The 18,382-nt window shown below is 46.3% G+C and overlaps 1 protein-coding gene across 2 annotated transcripts; it reads left to right on the top strand.

Moving 5' to 3' along the window:
- Positions 1-273: 273 nt before the first annotated feature.
- NDUFAF1 (NADH:ubiquinone oxidoreductase complex assembly factor 1) lies at positions 274-15,234 on the top strand. Of its 2 annotated transcripts, none has more exons than XM_015141983.3 (5): positions 274-720; positions 5,455-6,108; positions 8,303-8,488; positions 14,050-14,124; positions 14,994-15,234. In XM_015141983.3, exons 2-5 carry the CDS (start codon positions 5,536-5,538, stop codon positions 15,141-15,143), a joined length of 984 nt encoding a protein of 327 aa, XP_014997469.2. In that variant the 5' UTR covers positions 274-720; positions 5,455-5,535; the 3' UTR covers positions 15,144-15,234. The 2 variants fall into 2 exon arrangements, with proteins under 2 accessions (XP_014997469.2, XP_014997468.2); XM_015141982.3 differs by lacking the exon at positions 274-720 and adding an exon at positions 763-1,021.
- The last annotated feature ends 3,148 nt before the right edge of the window (positions 15,235-18,382 follow it).

Here is an 18,382-nt window from a genome sequence, read left to right as displayed (position 1 = left end):
GGTCCTCAAGAATTCATGGGGGCAATTCCAGTAGAACCGGCCTCTTGAGGCCTCAGGTAGTTCTTGTGGAGACTGAGGGGACAGATAAGGAAAGAAGGGATACAGGCGCCAAGTGGGGGCGCAGGTGCGTTAGCAATAACTGGGTTCTATAGGAGGCGGGGCGCGGTGGCTCAAGCCTGTAATCTCAGCACTTTGGGAGGCTGAGGCGGGTCGATCACGAGGTCAGGTGATCGAGATCATCCTGGCCAACATGGTGAAACCCCGCCTCTACTAAAAATAAAAAAATTAGCCGGGCTTGATGGCGTACACCTGTAATCCCAACTACTCGGGAGGTTGAGGCAGGAGAATCGCTCGAACCCGGGAGGCGGAAGTTGTAGTGAGCCGAGACGGTGCCACTGCACTCAGCCTAGCGACAGAGACTCCGTCTCAAAAAAAAAAAGACGCAGAGATAGAGTTGCCGCCCGAAAGGATACAGAAAGGAGAGGCGAAAAACTTATCCGAATCCTCACTACTTCCTTACAACTGGCGACCAAGTGGACCAAAAACCTCCAAAAACCTCTGTTGGCTGGACTACCGGGTCCTCGCTCTCCTTCCTGGGCTTCTGTACCCGGCCGGAACTTTAGTGTTCTGACGCCTTGTTTGGCATCGGAAGGGAAAAACAGATGGACCTATAAGTGAAAAGTGGCTTCTGGTTGGAAACCACACTATAGGCTCGGGGAGGTAAGCGGTGGTAGGTCGGCGTTTGATGTGTCCCGGGTGTGGGGAGGCGACAGAGCCCTGGCAGTTGAGGGTTGCGGGGCCTCCCCACCGCGGCGAAGGTCTAGCCTTCGGAGGCCAGGCCGTGAGTGCCGGAGGTAAACGCCAAGGCGGAAGAGTTTTGCCACTCACTACCTCAGTGACCTCGGGTAAATTAGTCTTGGAACGTCGGTTTCCTCGTCTCCATAATTGAAATAATAATAGTTCCTCTCTGAGGATTGTTGTGAGCCGTCAGTGAAACCCTTAGAGCAGTTTCTGGCACATGGTAAGCCGTGGATATCTTTACTAATTCGACTCACTTCTAGCTGCGTGGATTATGTTGTCAAAACCCACCGTCAACCTCAGGGCGGTATTGTTCAGTTAATAGGTTAGATTTTCTATTTACTGGTAGAAAAAAAAAATGAAACAAAGCATTTATAATTAAAGTTATATTACTAGAGAAATAACACTACGGAGGGTTTGCAAAATATTTTATGAGCTATCATTTGTTTCTAAAATTTCTGTATGTGTAGAGGTAAATAATTTTGTAACTTAAATGTGTAAATCATTTAAGTGCAACCGGCGCGGGGGAATTTAAATATTATCCATAATTGCAGGATCTCAGATCAACTGTTAATTTTTCCTGGTTCCTTTACGTTTATAATACATGTGAAAACATACTGTTTACATGATTTTGATTTATTAGCAAACCTTATTGATAATGTCGGCTGGGCGCGGTGGCTCACGCCTGTAATCCCAGCACTTTGGGAGGCCAAGGTGGGCGGATCACTTGAGGTCAGGAGTTCGAGACCAGCTTGGCCAACATGGTGAAACCCTGTCTGTACTAAAAATACAAAAATTAGCTGGGAGTGGTGGCGCACACCTGTAATTCCAGCGGCTCAGGCAAGAGAATTGCTTGAAACCAGGAGGTGGAGGTTACAGTGAGCCGAGATCGCGCAACTGCACTCCAACTTGGGTGACAAAGCTGGACTCTGTCTTAAAAAAAAAAAAAAAAGCTGGTCGTGGTGGTGGGTACCTGTAATCTCAGCTACTCGGGAAGCAGAGGCAGGAGAAGCACTTGAACCCGGGAGGCAGAGGTTGCAGTGAGCCAAGATCGTGCCATTGCACTCCAACCTGGGTGACAGAGCCAGACTCCATCTCAAAAAAAAAAAAAAGAAGGTCGGGCGTGGTGGCTGATGCCTGTAATCCCAGCACTTTGGGAGGCCCACATGGGCGCATCACCTGAGGTCAGGAGTTCAAGACCAGTCTGGCCAACACGGCGAAACCTCATCTCTACTGAAAAAAAAAACAAAAAACAAAAATTAAAATTAGCCGGGCATGGTGGTGCCGGTCTGTAATCCCTGCTACTCTGGAGGCTGAGACAAGAGAATTGCTTGAACCCAGGAGGCGGAGATTGTGGTGAGCCAAGATATCCAGCCTGGTGACAGAGCAAGACTCTGTCTCAAAAAAAAAAAAAAAAAAAAAAATGGATAATGTCATTTTACCTATTGGTGTCTGTATCCTATAGAAAGGAAATATCTACCTGACTTCATAGGATTTGTGTGTGGATGGCATGAGATAATATATATCAGGGTGATTTGAAAGTATTAGGAGTGGGCTGGGCGCTATGGCTCACGCCTGTAATCCCAGCACTTTGGGAGGCCAAGGCAGGCGGATCACGTGGTCAGGAGATTGAGACCATCCTGGCTAACACGGTGAAACCCCGTCTCTACTAAAAATACAAAAAAGAAAAAAAAAAATTAGTCAGGCGTGGTGTTGGGTACCTGTAGTCTCAGCTACTTGGGAGGCTGAGGCAGGAGAATGGCGTGAACCCGGGAGGTGGAGCTTCAGTGAGCTGAGATCGCGCCACCGCACTCCAGCCTGGGTTACAGAGTGAGACTCTGTCTCAAAAAAAAAAAAAAAAAAAAGTATTGGGAGTAGTATTCATCAGGTGCAGTGGCTCATGCCTGTAATCCCAGGTACTCCAGAGGCTGAGGCAGGAGGATCACTTGAACCCAGGAGCTGGAGACCAGTCTGAGCAACCTAGCAAGACCTCATCTCTATCTTTTTTTTTTTTTTAGATGGAGTTTTGCTCTTGTGGTCCAGGCTGGAGTGCAATGGCATGATCTTGGCTCACCACAACCTCCACCTCCTGGGTTCATGCGATTCTCCTGCCTCAGCCTCCTGAGTAGCTGGGATTACAGTCATGCACCACCACACCCGGCTAATTTTGTATTTTTAGTAGAGATGGGGTTTCTCCATGTTGGTCAAGCTGGCCTCGAACTCCTGACCTTGTCATCCACCCGCCTTGGCCTCCCAAAGTGTCGGGATTACAGGCATAAGCCACTGCGCCTGGTCTTACAATTTTTTATTTTTATTTATTTATTTATTTATTTATTTTTTAGACAGAGTCTTGCTCTGTCACCCAGGCTGGAGTGCAGTGACCTGATCTTGGCTCACTGCAACCTCCCACTCCTGGGTTCAAGCGATTCTCCTGCTTCAGCCTCCCAAGTAGCTGGGATTATAGGTGCCTGCCACCATGCTATAGGTACCTGCCACCACACCCAGCTAATTTTTGTATATGTATTTTTTTGAGACGGAGTTTCACTTTTGTTGCCCAGGCTGGAGTGCGATGGCGCAGTCTTGGCTCATTGCAGCCTCTGCCTCCCAGGTTCAAGTGATTCTCCTGCCTCCGCCTTCCGAGTAGGTGGGGTTACAGGTGCCCAGCACCATTCCCAGCTAATTTTTTTTTTTTTTTTTTTTTTGAGGTGAAGTCTTACTCTGTCACCCAGGCTGGAGTGCAGTGGCACGATCTCCGCTCACTGCAACCTCTGCCTCCTGGGTTCAAGCAATTCTCATGCCTAGGCCTCCCAAGTAGCTGGGATTACAGGCATGGGCCACCATTCCCAGCTAATTGTTTGTATTTTCTGTAGGGGTTTCACCATGTTGGTCAGGCTGGTCTTGAACTCCTGACCTCAGGTGGTCTGCCTGCCTTGGCCTCCCAAAGTGTTGGGATTACAGCCATGAGCCAGCACACTGGGCCAATTTCTGTATTTTTAGTGGAGATGGGGTTTTACCATGTTGGGCAGGCTGGTCTCCAACTCCTGACAAGTCATCTGCCTGCCTCAGATTCTCGGAGTGCTGGGATTACAGGTGTGAGCCGCCGTGGTGGGCTACAATTTTTTTTTTTTTTTTGAGATGGAGTTTCACTCTTGTTGCCTAGGCTGGAGTGCAATGGTGTGATCTCAGCTCATTGCAACCTCTGCCTCCTGGGTACAAGTGATTCTCCTGCCTCAGCCTCCCCAGTAGCTGGGATTACAGGCGCTCTCCACAACGCCCAACTCATTTTTGTATTTTTAGTAGAGATGGGGTTTCACCAGGTTGGCCAGGCTGGTCTTGAACTCCTGACCTCAAGTGATCTGCCCACCTTGGACTCCCAAAGTGCTGGGATTATAGGCGTGAGCCACCGCGCCTGGCCAACATTTTTTTAAAAAATTAGCTGGGCATGGTGGTGTGCACCTGTTGTCTCAGTTACCTTGGAGGCTGAGGTGGGAGGATCATTTCAGCCCAGGGCCCAGGAGTTCAGGGATACAATGAGCTATTGATCTTGCCACAGCGTGGCAGCCTGGGTGACAGAGCAAGACCCTGTCTCTCTCTCTTTTTTTTTTTTTCACATGGAATTTTGCTCTTGTTGTCCAGGCTGGAGTGCAGTGGTGCGATCTCGGCTTACTGCAACCTCTGCCTCCCGGGTTCAAGTGATTCTCTTGCCTAAGGCTCCTGAGTAGCTGGGATTATAGGCGTCTGCCACCACGCCTGGATTATTTTTAGTAGAGATGGGGTTTCACCATGTTGTCAAGGCTGGTCTTGAACTCCTGACCTCAGGTGATCCATCCGCCTCGGCCTCCCAAAGTGTAGAGATTACAGGCGTGAGCCACCGCACCCGGCCTGACCCACTCTTTTGTGAAAAGAGAAAAAAAAAAAAAGATCGGGGATGGTGCGTCATTCCTGCAACCCAGCACTTTGGGAAGCTGAGGGGAGAATCACTGGATCCCAGGAGTTCAAAACCATCATGGGCAACACAGGGAGATCCATTTCTTTTTCTTTTCTTTTTTTTTTTTGGGGGACAAAGTCTCACTCTGTTGCCAGGCTGGAGTGTGCAGTGGCACGATCTTGGCTTACTGCAACCTCCTCCTCCCAGGTTCAAGAAATTCTCCTGCCCCAGCCTCCTTAGTAGCTGGGATTACAGGCACGCACCACCACACCCAGCTAATTTTTGTGTTTTTAGTGGAGACAGGGTTTCACCATGTTGGCCAGGATGGTCTTGATCTCTTGACCTCGTGATCTACCCGCGTCAGCCTCCCAAAGTGCTGGGATTACAAGTGTGAGCCACTGCGCCTGGACAGGGAGATCCATTTCTACAAAAAATTTAAAAATTAGGTGGGTGTGGTGGTGTGTGCTTGTAATCCCAGCTACTTGGGAGGCTGAGATGGGAGGATCACTTGACTCCAGAAAGTAGAGAGGCTAAAATGAGCTGTGATTGTGCCACTGCACTCCAGCCTGGGCCACAGAGCAAGACCTTGTCTCAAATAATAATGATAATAATAATAATAATAAACAAAATAAGTTAACAAATTACAAAATACCTGATTTCTGTTGAATTTGAAATTGTGATGCGTTCATTGCTATACTGATAATTCTTCAATGTCTCTTCTGTTACAGGTAGAATTGGGCTATTTGCTGAAGCTTCTTCGTAGCCCTTGGTAGCCCAGGAAGAAACTTACGTTTTGATTTTTTTGTACCATGGCTTTGTTTCACAAAGTGCTGCGTGGTACTTATATTCTCAGAAAATGCTCTAAGCCAACTTCTGCCTTGCATCCACTTTTGAGTATTCGCTTTGCAGACTATTCCAGTAGTCTTCAGAAACCAGTGGCTTCTCCTGGCAAAGCCTCCTCACAGAGGAAGACTGAAGGGGGTTTGCAAGGACATCACCAGAAAGAAGCTGCTTTGGATATAACTTGTCCTGAGGAGAAACCTGATGTTAGTTTCGATAAAGCAATTAGAGATGAAGCAATGGACCATTTTAGGCGTTTGAAGGATGAAATTGTGAATCATTGGAAGGGACCGGAAGGCCGCCCTCTGCAAGAGGCCTTGCTGGAACAAGCCAAGGTTGTCTGGCAGTTCCGCGGGAAAGAAGATTTGGATAAGTGGAGAGTGACTTCTGATAAGACGATTGGAGGCAGAAGTGAAGTGTTTTTGAAAATGGGCAAGAATAACCAAAGTGCACTGCTCTATGGAACTCTGAGCTCTGAGGCACCTCAGGACGGGGAGTCTGCCCGCAGTGGGTACTGTGCAATGATATCCAGGATTCCAAGGGTAGGTGAGGCCCAGGCGGCATCATTTTCTAGTGAACAGGGGTAAACTTCATTGTAGCATAAACTATAGAAGATAGCTTTTGTGGCCGGGCGCGGTGGCTCACGCCTGTAATCCCAGCACTTTGGGAGGCCGAGGCGGGCGGATCACAAGGTCAGGAGATCGAGACCACGGTGAAACCCCGTCTCTACTAAAAATACAAAAAAATTAGCCGGGCGCGGTTGTGGGCGCCTGTAGTCCCAGCTACTCGGGAGGCTGAGGCAGGAGAATGGCGTGAACCCGGGAGGCGGAGCTTGCAGTGAGCCGAGATCGCGCCACTGCACTCCAGCCTGGGCGACAGAGCAAGACTCCGTCTCCAAAAAAAAAAAAAAAGAAGATAGCTTTTGTTTCTATAAATGAAAACACCTGGCATGTTATATTTGGCGCCTCACCTGTGTTTGGAGATAAGTATTGGCACAAGTGTAAAGTGGAAGCACAAGGGGGAAGTGGTTTCTGAGGAGGAGGAGTTACTTGTTTCTGGGCATTGCTTTGGGCCAGGAACCAGCATTGTTATGTTTCAGGAATCCTGAGCGGTTAGACATTTGAAAGATTTTTGGAGAGATTTTCATCTCCTCTAACAAAGACCACTGCCTCTGTAATGGCTGGGGGTTTTATAGAGTTGATGTAGGGTCAGCCTGTGGCTTTCTTTTTTTTTTTTGAAACGGAGTCTTGCTCTGTCACCCAGGCTGGAGTGCAGTGGCATGATCTTGGCTCACTGCAACTTCTGCTCTCCAGGTTCAAGTGATTCTCCTGCCTCAGCCTCCTGAGTAGCTGGGACTACTGGTGCATGCCACCATGCCTGGCTAATTTTTTGTATTTTTAGTACAGACAGGGTTTCACCATGTTGGCCAGGCTGGTCTTGAACTCCTGACCTCGGGTGATCCACGCCCCCCCCCGCTTGGCCTCCCAGAGTGCTGGGATTACAGGTGTGAGCCACTGTGCCTGGCCCAAATATTCATTTTGGAATAATGAAAATAGTAGATAACATTTATTAAGCGTGATGTGCCAGTCCTTGTGCTAAGCACTTTATATTATCCCATTTATTCCTCACAACAGTCTCCTGAGGTAAGATCATCCCAGGTTTATGGATGAGGAAACAGAGTTGGATAGATTTAGTAACTTGTCCAAAGTTACACGGATAATAAATATTAGTTTATATCTAGACTTTGGTGTTCTCGACATCAGAGTACCCTTGAGATTGCTGTAACTAAATGCCTTTGGAAATGAACTAAATTCCACTTTTGAAGAGAGAGGCAGTATAGATAGTTGTTAAGCACACAGATTTTGGAGTTAAACAGCATTGGATATACCACTTATTAGCTGAGTGCTTAGTTTGTTTATCTGTAAAACGGGGTAAGATGCTAATAACCTATCATAGCACTGTTGTGAGGATTAAATTATGCATGCAAATTATTTAATGCACATATTCAATGGATGCTAGCCACTGTTGTTAAATATCACTTTTAAAACTTAAGCTCTTTTCTCTATAGTTTTCTGACTTGTGGAAAGGCAGTTGTCATAAAATAGGCCACTCAGAAATCACCGCTCCTTGGCCGGGCGCGGTGGCTCATGCCTGTAATCCCAGCACTTTGGGAGGCCGAGGCGGGTGGATCACCTGAGGTCGGGAGTTCGAGACCAGCCTGACCAACATGGAGAAACCCCGTTTCTACTAAAAATACAAAAAATTAGCTGGGCATGGTGGTGCATGCCTGTAATTCCAGCTACTCGGGAGGCTGCGGCAGAATTACTTGAACTCGGGAGGCAGAGGTTGTGGTAAGCTGAGATCGTGCCATTGCACTCCAGCCTGGGTAACAAGAGCGAAACTTCGTCTCAAAAAAAGAAAAAGAGAAAAAAGTCATTGCTCCATAGGACCAGGTAAAGGAAATACATTCATTTCCATTCAGTGAACACAGGTGAGTGCCTACCCCATGTAAACACTGTCCTGGGCCAGTTGTGTGTTGAACATTACCTTAGAAACATATAACTAAGTCAGTATTTTGTGCTAAAATAATAATCACTGGGTTTATCTGCCTTCTTATGGGGCAGAAAGTCAGAAAAATGGTTAGTGAATCCTGTTGATGATGCTGACTTGGTGATGACTCACATTTTGCTGATAGTGGAGAAGGAGGTGCAATTAACTTTCCTTTCAATATCGTAGGGTGCTTTTGAGAGGAAGTTGTCTTATGATTGGTCGCAGTTCAATACTCTGTATCTCCGTGTACGTGGGGATGGTCGGCCTTGGATGGTGAATATCAAGGAGGACACAGATTTCCTCCAGAGGACGAATCAGATGTATAGTTACTTCATGTTCACCCGTGGTGGACCCTACTGGCAGGAGGTCAAGGTACAGCATAAGTCTTCATTGTTTAAAAAAATGAGGTCTTGGCCGGGCATGGTGGCTCACGCCTATAATCCTAGCAATTTAGGAGGCCCAGGCAGGTGGATCACCTGAGGTCGGGAGTTCGACATCAGCCTGACCAACATGGAGAAACCCTTTCTCTACTGAAAAAAATACAAAATTAGCTGGGCGTGGTGGCACGTGCCTGTAATCCCAGCTACTTGGGAGGCTGAGGCAGGAGAATTGCTTGAACCCGGGAGGCGGAGGTTTCGGTGAGCCAAGATTTTGCCATTGCACTCCAGCCTGGGCAACAAGAGCCAAACTCTGTCTCAAAAAAAAAAAAAAAAAAAAAAAAAAAGTTGGTGTCCTAGGCCAGGTGTGGTGGCTCATGTCTATAATCCCAGCACTTTGGGAGGCCAAGGTGGGTGATCATCTGAGATCAGGAGTTCGAGACCAGCCTGGCTAACATGGCAAAACCCTGTGTCTACTAAAAATACAAAAATTAGAGGCCAGGCGCCATGGCGCACGCCTGTAATCCCAGCACTTTGGGAGGACGAGGTGGGCAGATCACGAGCTCAAGAGATTGAGACCATCCTGGCCAACATGGTGAAACTCTGTCTCTACTAAAAATACAAAAATTAGTTGGGTATGGTGGCGCGCGCCTGTAGTCCCAGAACTCAGAAGGCTGAGGCAGGAGAATTGCTTGAACCTGGGAGGCAGAGGTTGCAGTGAGCCGAGATGGTGCCACTGCACTCCAGCCTAGCAACAGAGCGAGACTCCATCTCAAAAAAAAAAAAAAAAAAAAGGCCGGGCGTAGTGGCTCACGCCTGTAATCCTAGCACTTTTGGAGGCTGAGGCAGGCGGATCACGAGGTCAGGAGATCGAGACCATCCTGGCTAACCCAGTGAAACCCCGTCTGTACTAAAAAATACAAAAAACTAGCCGGGCGTGGTGGCAGGCGCCTGTAGTCCCAGCTGCTTGGGAGGCTGAGGCAGGAGAGTGAGGTAAACTCGGGAGGCAGAGCTTGCAGTGAGCTGAGATCTAGCCACTGCACTCCAGCCTGGGCGACAGAGCAAGAGTCCGTCTCAAAAAAAAAAAAAAAAATTAGTTGGGCATGGTGGCACATGCCTGTAATCCCAGCTAATAGAGGGGCTGAGGCAGGAGGATCGCTTGAACCTGGGAGGCGGAGCTTGCAGTGAGCTGAGTGAGATTGCGCCACTGCACTCCAGCCTGGGCAACAGAGTGAGACTCCGTCTCAAAAAAAAAAAAAAAAAAAAAAGGCCGGGTGCGGTGGCTCAAGCCTGTAATCCCAGCACTTTGGGAGGCCGAGATGGGCGGATCACGAGGTCAGGAGATCGAGACCATCCTGGCGAACACGGTGAAACCCCGTCTCTACTAAAAAATACAAAAAACTAGCCAGGCGAGGCGGCGGGCGCCTGTAGTCCCAGCTACTCGGGAGGCTGAGGCAGGAGAATGGCGTAAACCCGGGAGGCAGAGCTTGCAGTGAGCTGAGATCCGGCCACTGCACTCCAGCCCGGGCGACAGAGCCAGACTCCGTCTCAAAAAAAAAAAAAAAAAAAAAAAAAAAAAAAAATCTCACAAAGCCCCCATTTTGCTCATGTCGTATACTTGAGGGTCATCCTGAATTCTTCTCCTTCGCCCCACATCCAGTCTATTAGCGAGTCCCGTCACCTCTGCTTGCAAAATACACTCAGCAGCTGACCTTTCTAGCCATCTCTTCTACTCCCACCCTGGTCCAGGTGATTGGATTATTGCAGCAGCTTCATTATTGATTTCCCTGTTTGTCTTCTTGCCCCACTAAAATCCTGGCTCCACAGCAGCCAGAGTGATCTTTCTGAAACATAGTTCAGATGACATCATTTACATGCTTCTAAGCATGTAAATGTACCTCCTAAGCATGTAACCTGTCTGTGTTAGTCTGTTCTTGTGCTGCTACTATGAAGAAATACCTGAGACTGGGTAATTTATAAAGGAAAGCGATTTAATTGACTCACACAGTTCTGCAGGGCTGGGGAGGCCTTAGGTAACTTACAGTCATGGCAGAAGGGGAAGTAAACACATCCTTCTTCACATGATGGCAGGAAGGAGAATGAGCTGAGTGAGGGGGTAAATCCCCTTATAAAACCATCAGATCTTCTGAGAACTCACTATCACCAGCACAGTATCGGGGAAACGACCCCCATGGTTCAGTTAACTTCACCTGGTCCCTCCCTTGACACACCGGGATTATTACAATTCAAGACGAGATTTTGGGTGGGAACACAGCCAAACCATATCAGGACCCTTCAGTGGTTTGAATAAACCATCACAATTTGAATAAAGTCCAGGCCGGGCTAGGTGGTTCATACTTTTAATCTGAGCACTTTGGGAGGCTGAGACGGGCAGATCACTTGAGGTCAGGAGTTTGAGGCCAGCCTGGCCTACATGGTGAAATCTTGTGTCTACTAAAAATACAAAAAATTAGCTGCAGGTGGTGGCACACGCCTGTAGTCTCAGCTCCTCAGGAGGCTGAGGCAGGAGAATCGCTTGAACCTGAGAGGTGGAAGTTGCAGTGAGTCAAGATCGTGCCACTGCACTCCAGCCTGGGCGACAGAGAGGGACTCCATCTCAAAAAAACAAAAACAAAAACAAAAAGACTTAAGTCCAAACTCCTGAACATGACCTATGGGCCTACAATATCGGACCCCCGTCTTCATCTTCCATCTCTCCTCCTACCTCCCTCCTCCACACCAGCCCCTTTTCTGTCTGTCAGATTCAACAACCTCATTTCCATCTCAGAGCTTTGCACGTAGTGTTGCTCTGCTGTAATGCTCTGCCCCCATGTCTTCACCTGCTTTCTCTTTCCTGTCATTCACCTCGTGGCTCAAAAGTTGCCTCAGAGAGGCCTTTCCTGATTCCTGTAAGTAAAATCGGACCCTCTAATCCAGTTACTTTCAACACCACCATCCTATAACTTTCTTCATAGAACTTATCACTAACTAAAATTACTTTGTTCATTCATTCATCTGTTTATTGTCACTCTGCTGCCTTCCCTGGAACATAAATTATATAAATTCTTTTTTTTTGAGATGGAGTCTCACTCTTATTGCCCAGGCTGGAGTGCAGTGGCGCGATCTCAGCTCACGGCAACCTCTGCCTTCCAGGTTCAAGAGATCTTTCTGCCTCAGTCTCCCGAGTAGCTGGGACTACAGGCGTGTGCCACAACGCCCAGCTAATTTTTGTATTTTTAGTAGAGATGGGGTTTCATTCACCAAGTTGGCCAGGCTGGTTTCAAACTCCTGACCTCAAGTGATCCACCCGCCTCGGCCTCCCAAGGTTCTGGGATTATAGGCGTGAACCACCATACCTGGCCCTAAATTCCGTAAATTCTGTGAGAGCAGAAATCTTGCTTATATTGTTCCTACCAGTTTCCCCTGTACTTAGAGTTTTGTCTTAGTGTCTAGCACAAAATAAGCATTCAATACATAGTACATATATATGCACTAATATAGATATATAACACAAATTATATATACTTGTATTTAAGTAATATATATAAAATGAATTATTATACAAAATAACTACTTCATTATAAAAAAATTTGGCAAATACAGAAAAAAATCTTGTACTACCACTATCCAGAGATGAAATACTATTTTTGACGTGTATCTTCCAGACTTTTCTAGTCACACTTTTCCCTTCCAGTGGTGTTTTATAACATGTATACAGTATTTTCCCTGAACTATTGTTTACCACTTTGTTTTCAAATATATTTCTACATCATTTTTAATGTCTACATGATATTATATAAGTAGAAAATAATTTTGGCTGGGTCCAGTGGCTCACACCTGTAATCCTAGCACTTTGGGAGGCTGAGGCGGTGGATCATTTGAAGCTAGGAGTCTAAGACAAGCCTGAGCAACATGGCAAAACCCTGTCTCTACAAAAAATACAAAAATTAGCCCAGTGTGGTGGCATGTGCCTTTAGTCCCACCTACTCAGGAGGCTGAGGTGGGAGGATTGCTTGAGCCTGGGAGGTTGAGGCTGCGTGAGCTAAGATCACCCTACTGCATGCACTCCAGCCTGGGTGACAGAGTAAGACCCTGTCTCAAAAAAAAAATTTTTTTTTCTTAACTTGTTCTTCATTATGTACGTGTAGATTTAGATTGTTTTCAGAATTTTCTACTGTGGGAACAAACTCTGAGGTAAACATCCTTAACTATTTTCATAGGCTATATTCCTAGAGATAAAATTACTGGAATAAATATTAATATGTATAATTTATTTTTATTTATGTTAATTAAAATTTGTTTATTTGAGACAGGGTCTCACTTCTGTTGCCCATGCTGGAGTGCAACATGCGCTCGCTGCAGCCCCAACCTCCTGGCCTCAGGTGATCCTCCCACCTTAGCCTCCTAAATAGCCAGGACTACAAGGATGTACCACTATGGCTGGATAAGTTTTCTGCTTTTTTAGTAGAGTCTTGGTTTCACCATGTTGCCCAGGCTGGTCTTGAACTGCTGGGCTCAAGTGATCCTACTGTGTTGGCCTCCCAAAGTGCTGGGATTACAGGCATGCACAACCAGGCCCAGCCATTTTCTTCCTTTGTTAAACTCAAAAAATAAAATTAGCATAATCTGTACCTATGGTTTGTGTTTTTAAAATTTAGGAATATATCCTGAAGAGCTTCTGTATAATTATTTAGGCAGAGTGTGGTGGTTCATGCTTGTAGGCCAAGGTTGGCAGATTACTTGAGCTCAGGAGTTTAAGAGCAGCCTGGTCAACATGGTGAAACACCGTCTCTATCAAAAAAAAAAAAAAAAATTAGCCGGGTGTGGTGGTGTGCGCCTATAGTCCCAGCTACTCAGGAGGCTGAGGTGGGAGAATCACTTGAACCTGGGAGGCAAAAGTTGCAGTGAGCCAAGATTGCACCACTGCACTCCAGCCTGGGTAACAGAGTGAGACCCTATCTCAAAACAAAAACAAAACAAAACAAAAAACAAACAAAGCCAGATATAGTTTTAAAAGATCGTGCTTAATAATAAGTAAATTACATAAAGAAGAAATATGAAAATAAAGTTGATGAATAAAAAGGGCACACTTGAAAAGTTCAAGAGTAGAAGGAATAGAACATTTCTTTTTCTTCTGTTTCTAATGTAGGAAGAAAGGGAAACATATTACAATTCTTTTTGCTTTTTTTTTTTTTTTTTTCCTGAGACAGAGTCTAGCTCTGTTGCCCAGGCTGGAGTGCAATGGCACGATCTTGGCTTACTGCAACTTCTGCCTCCCGGGTTCAGGCAACAAAGTGAGACCCCATTCTCCACAGGAAAAAAGAAAAGCTGTGTTTAGGTACTAGTCTTTTTTCCACAAATGTTACAAATATTTTTTTCATAGTTAACCCTTTATTGTTTGGCCTGAGTTACATCTTTGATCCAAATGGCTAGCCATTTGTCATAATACATATATTAAATAATTTTAGAATAAATGTAAATTCTTGTTTTATCATTACATGTAGATGCCTCAATTGCTTACATTTCAGTTATGAAGTAAATGGTTTCTTCTTTCAGATTCCTTTTTCCAAATTTTTCTTCTCTAATCGAGGAAGAATCCGGGATGTTCAGCATGAGCTTCTGCTTGACAAGGTAATATATTCCTGTATTTTTCACTCAGAACTGTATCATTTTTAATGAATCGAAACTCTGGTGAGACTGAGTTCATTTGAGAAAGCTGGCAGATGAAAATTTCTTCTCAGGGCCACTGCTCTTAAACCTAGCCAGAGGCTGACTCAGACCTCCCCTATGAACTATACCCCATCCTGAAGGAATTTTAGAATGATCATTTTTAGCATGCGTACATTTTACTTTAGCTATTTTTCCCCTGTCCCCTCCCTCCTAATTTAGCTTTAAAATAAGAGTTTATGAACACTTCAAGGAACCTCCATTAGGCATTCATGTTGTCCTTACTAGTCTTTTTTTTTTTTTTTTTTTTTTGAGATAAGAGTCTTGCTTTGTCACCTAGGCTGGAGTGTAGTGGCATGATCTCGGCTCACCGCAAATTCCACCTCCTTGGTTCAAGCAATTCTCCTGCCTCAGTCTCCCGAGTAGCTGGAATTAACAGGTGCTTGCCACCTCACTTGGCTAATTTTTGTATTCTTAGTAGAGACGAGGTTTCACCATGTTGGCCAGGCTGGTCTCGAATTCTTGACCTCATGATCTGCACACCTTGGCCTCCCAGTGTTGGGGTTACAGGCCTGAGCCACCGCACCTGGCCGTCCTTCCTAGTCTTAAGTGGCGCTACCTAATGAGGAGAGGGAAGGAAGTTGAATGGGGAAAGAAAAACAGTCTTGTATTTCCTCTTACGGTATGCTATGTGAGAACTAGTATGTATTTCCTAAGGGCTGATAGCATTAAAACCCAGTTATAATCATCACTTGATGGGATTTTAAACTCCTGGAATAATATCAGTACATCACTGTATGAGATTTTAATCAATTTCTCTGTTTTAAATTTAGATCTCTTCTATAGGATTCACCTTGGCTGATAAAGTGGATGGTCCATTCTTTCTGGAGATAGATTTTATTGGAGTGTTTACTGATCCAGCCCATACAGAAGAATTTGCCTATGAAAATTCTCCAGAGCTTAACCCAAGGCTTTTTAAATAAAGATTATGTGGTAGTTTTGTTTTACTACTCTAAGGGTACTAGCATCTATAATGATGTAGACAAAATAAAGTATTTCTTTAATGGCATCCAACCAATGGCTAGTATGTATTCTCTCTCTCTTTTTTTTTTCTCTTTTGAGATGGAATCCCACTCTGTTGCCCAGGTTGGCATGCTGGTGTGCAGTAGTGCGATCTTGGCTCACTGCAACCTTTGATCAGCCTCCCGAGTAGCTGGGATTACAGGCATGCACCACCACGCCCGGCTAATTTTGTATTTTTAGTAGAGACAGGGTTTCTCCGTGTTGGTCAGGCTGGTCTCGAACTCCTGACCTCAGGTGATCCGCCCGCTTCAGCCTTCCAAAGTGCTGAGATTACAGGCGTGAGCCACTGTGCCCAGCTGGCTAGTATGTATTCTCTAAGACAAGTTGAAATGCTGTTGCTGGCCGGGCACGGTGGCTCATGCCTGTAATCCCAGCACTTTGGGAGGCTGAGGCAGGAGGATCACTTAAGGTCTGGAGTTCGAGACTAGCCTGATCAGCATGGTGAAACCCCATCTCTACTAAAAATACAAAAGTTAGCCGGGCATGGTGGCGCAAGCCTGTCATCCCAGCTACTTGGGAGACTGAGACAGGAGAATTGCTTGAACTGGGAGGCAGAGGTTGCAGTGAGCCGAGATCACGCCACTGCACTCCAGCTTGTGCCATAGAGTGAGACTCTGTCTCAAAAACAAAAAAAGTCTGTTGCTAAGAGGGACTGGATAAGGGGAACACAGCATGAAACCAGGTTCTCTGGTGTACTTTATCTCATAGAATGCAAGTACTGATGTAAATGTACTATGTAAATAATTTAGTGTTTTTGCTCAGAACAGTTGCTGTTAGGAACATTTCCTACATGAGTATCCAAAGCAAGAATCTCTGAGATGACCGTTAATGGCCTTCTACCACTCTGTTGCATTTAGATTTTTCTATTTTCATTTTGTGTTGCTTTTTTGAGATGGAGTTCCGCTCTGTTGCCTAGGCTGGAGTGCAGTGGTGCAATCTTGGCTCACTGCAACCTCTGCCTCCCAGGTTCAAGCGATTCTCTTGCCTCAGCCTCCCCAGTAGCTGGTATTACAGGCACACACCACCATGTCTGGCTAATTTTTTTGTGTTTTTAGTAAAAATGGGGTTTCGCCATGTTGGCCAGGCTAGTCCTGAACCCCTGACCTCAGGTGATCTGCCCAAGGCAATAATTCAGTAAATCATAGAGACTTACTCCTGTGGTTTCTTCTAAGACTTTTGTAATTTTAGTTCTAACACTTAGGTCTACGTTTTTGTTTTTTTGTTTTTTTTTTTTTTTTTGAGATGGAGTCTTGCTCTGTGGCCCAAGCTGGAGTGCAGTGGTGTGATCTCGGCTTACTGCAACCTCTGCCTCCCCAGTTCAAGCAATTCTCCTGCCTCAGCCTCCTGAGTAGCTGGGATTACAGTCATGCGCCACCATACCTGGCTAATTTTTTTTGTGTGTGTGTGATGGAGTCTTGCTCTGTCACCAGGCTGGAGTGTAGTGGCATGATCTCGGCTCCCTACAACCTCCACACCTCCCAGGTTCAAGCGATTCTCTGCCTCAGCCTCCTGAGTAGCTGAGATTACAGGTGCCCGCCACCACGCCCAGCTAATTTTTGTATTTTTAGTAGAGACAGGGTTTCACCATTTTGGCCAGGCTAGTCTTGAACTCCTGATCTCGTGATCCACCCACCTCAGCCTCCCAAAGTGCTGGGATTACAGGTGTGAGCCACTGCACCCAGTCCCTCTTTTATCATTTTTTTTTTTTTTTTTGAGACGGAGTCTCACTCTGTCATCCAGGCTTGAGTGCTGTGGCATGATCTCGGCTCACTGCAAGCTCTGTGTCCCGGGTTCACATCATTCTCCTACCTCAGCCTCCCGAGTAGCTGGGACTACAGGCGCCCGCCACCACGCCCGGCTAATTTTGTTTTTGCATTTTTAGTAGAGATGGGGTTTCACCATGTTAGCCAGGATGGTCTCGATCTCCTGACCTCGTGATCCGCCCGCGTTGGCCTCCCAAAGTGCTGGGATAACAGGCATGAGCCACCGTGCCTGGCCTATTATTTTTTTTTAAGAAATAGGATCTTGCTATGTTGCTCAGGTTGAAGTGCAAGGGCTCCTCACAGGAGTGCTTATAATGCACCACAGCCTTTGATCTCCTGGGCTAAAGTGATCCTCCCACGTCAGTCTCTCAAGTATCTGAGACTACAGGAGTGTACGCTACTGTGCTCAGCCCTATGATCAATTTTAAGTTAACTTTTGTGAAAGGTATAAAGGTCCAAATTCATTTTTTGCATCTGAGTATTCAGTTGTCTCATTTTTTTTTTTTTTTCTGAGACGGAGTCTCGCTCTGTCGCCCAGGCTGGAGTGCAGTGGCCGGATCTCAGCTCACTGCAAGCTCCGCCTCCCGGGTTTACGCCGTTCTCCTGCCTCAGCCTCCCGAGTAGCTGGGACTACAGGCGCCCGCCACCTTACCCGGCTAGTTTTTTGTATTTTTTAGTAGAGGCGGGGTTTCACCGTGTTAGCCAGGATGGTCTGGACCTCCTGACCTCGTGATCCGCCCGTCTCAGCCTCCCAAAGTGCTGGGATTACAGGCTTGAGCCACCGCGCCCGGCCCTCATTTTTTTTTTTGTACTAGTCATTGCTAGTATATGGAAACAGGGGGCAGGGTCAGTGGTTCACACTTATAATCCCAGCACTTTGGGAGACTGACGTGGGAGGATCACTTGCCCAGGAGTTTGAGACCAGCCTGGGCAACATAGTGAGACCCTGTCTCTAAAAAAATATATAAAAAAATAAAAAAAATTAGCCAGGTGTGGTAGCACACATCTGTAGACTCAGCTACTTGGGAGGCTGCGGTAGGAGGATCCTTGAGCCCATGAGGTCAAGGTTATAGTGAGCTATGATCTTACCACTGCGTTCCAGCCTGGGTGACAGACCAACAGTGTGTCTCTTAAAAAAAAAAAAAAAAATTAGGCTGGGTGTGGTGGCTCACAGCTGTAATCCCCAGCACTTTGGGAGGCTGAGGCTGTTGCATTACGAGGTCAAGAGATAGAGAGTATCGCTTGAACTTGGAGAGAGGTGGAGGTTGCAGTGAGCCAAGATCACACCACTGCACTCCAGGCTGGGTGACGGAGATTAAAGACAAAAATATAATTGTTGGGTCTTTTTTTTTTTTTTTTGAGACGGAGTCTCGCTC

This window comes from Macaca mulatta, chromosome 7 (genome assembly GCF_049350105.2).
Source record: "Macaca mulatta isolate MMU2019108-1 chromosome 7, T2T-MMU8v2.0, whole genome shotgun sequence".
NCBI lineage: Eukaryota > Metazoa > Chordata > Mammalia > Primates > Cercopithecidae > Macaca > Macaca mulatta.
This window is presented reverse-complemented; position numbering and strand designations above follow the sequence as displayed.

Excerpts from the sequence above, each read along its gene's own strand:
- NDUFAF1 (XM_015141983.3), top strand. The coding sequence starts at position 5,536 with ATGGCTTTGTTTCACAAAGTGCTGCGTGGTACTTATATTCTCAGAAAA. Across the intron at positions 8,489-14,049 it reads CCTACTGGCAGGAGGTCAAG|ATTCCTTTTTCCAAATTTTT; the intron begins GTACAGCATAAG and ends TTCTTCTTTCAG. Across the intron at positions 14,125-14,993 it reads ATGAGCTTCTGCTTGACAAG|ATCTCTTCTATAGGATTCAC; the intron begins GTAATATATTCC and ends TTTTAAATTTAG.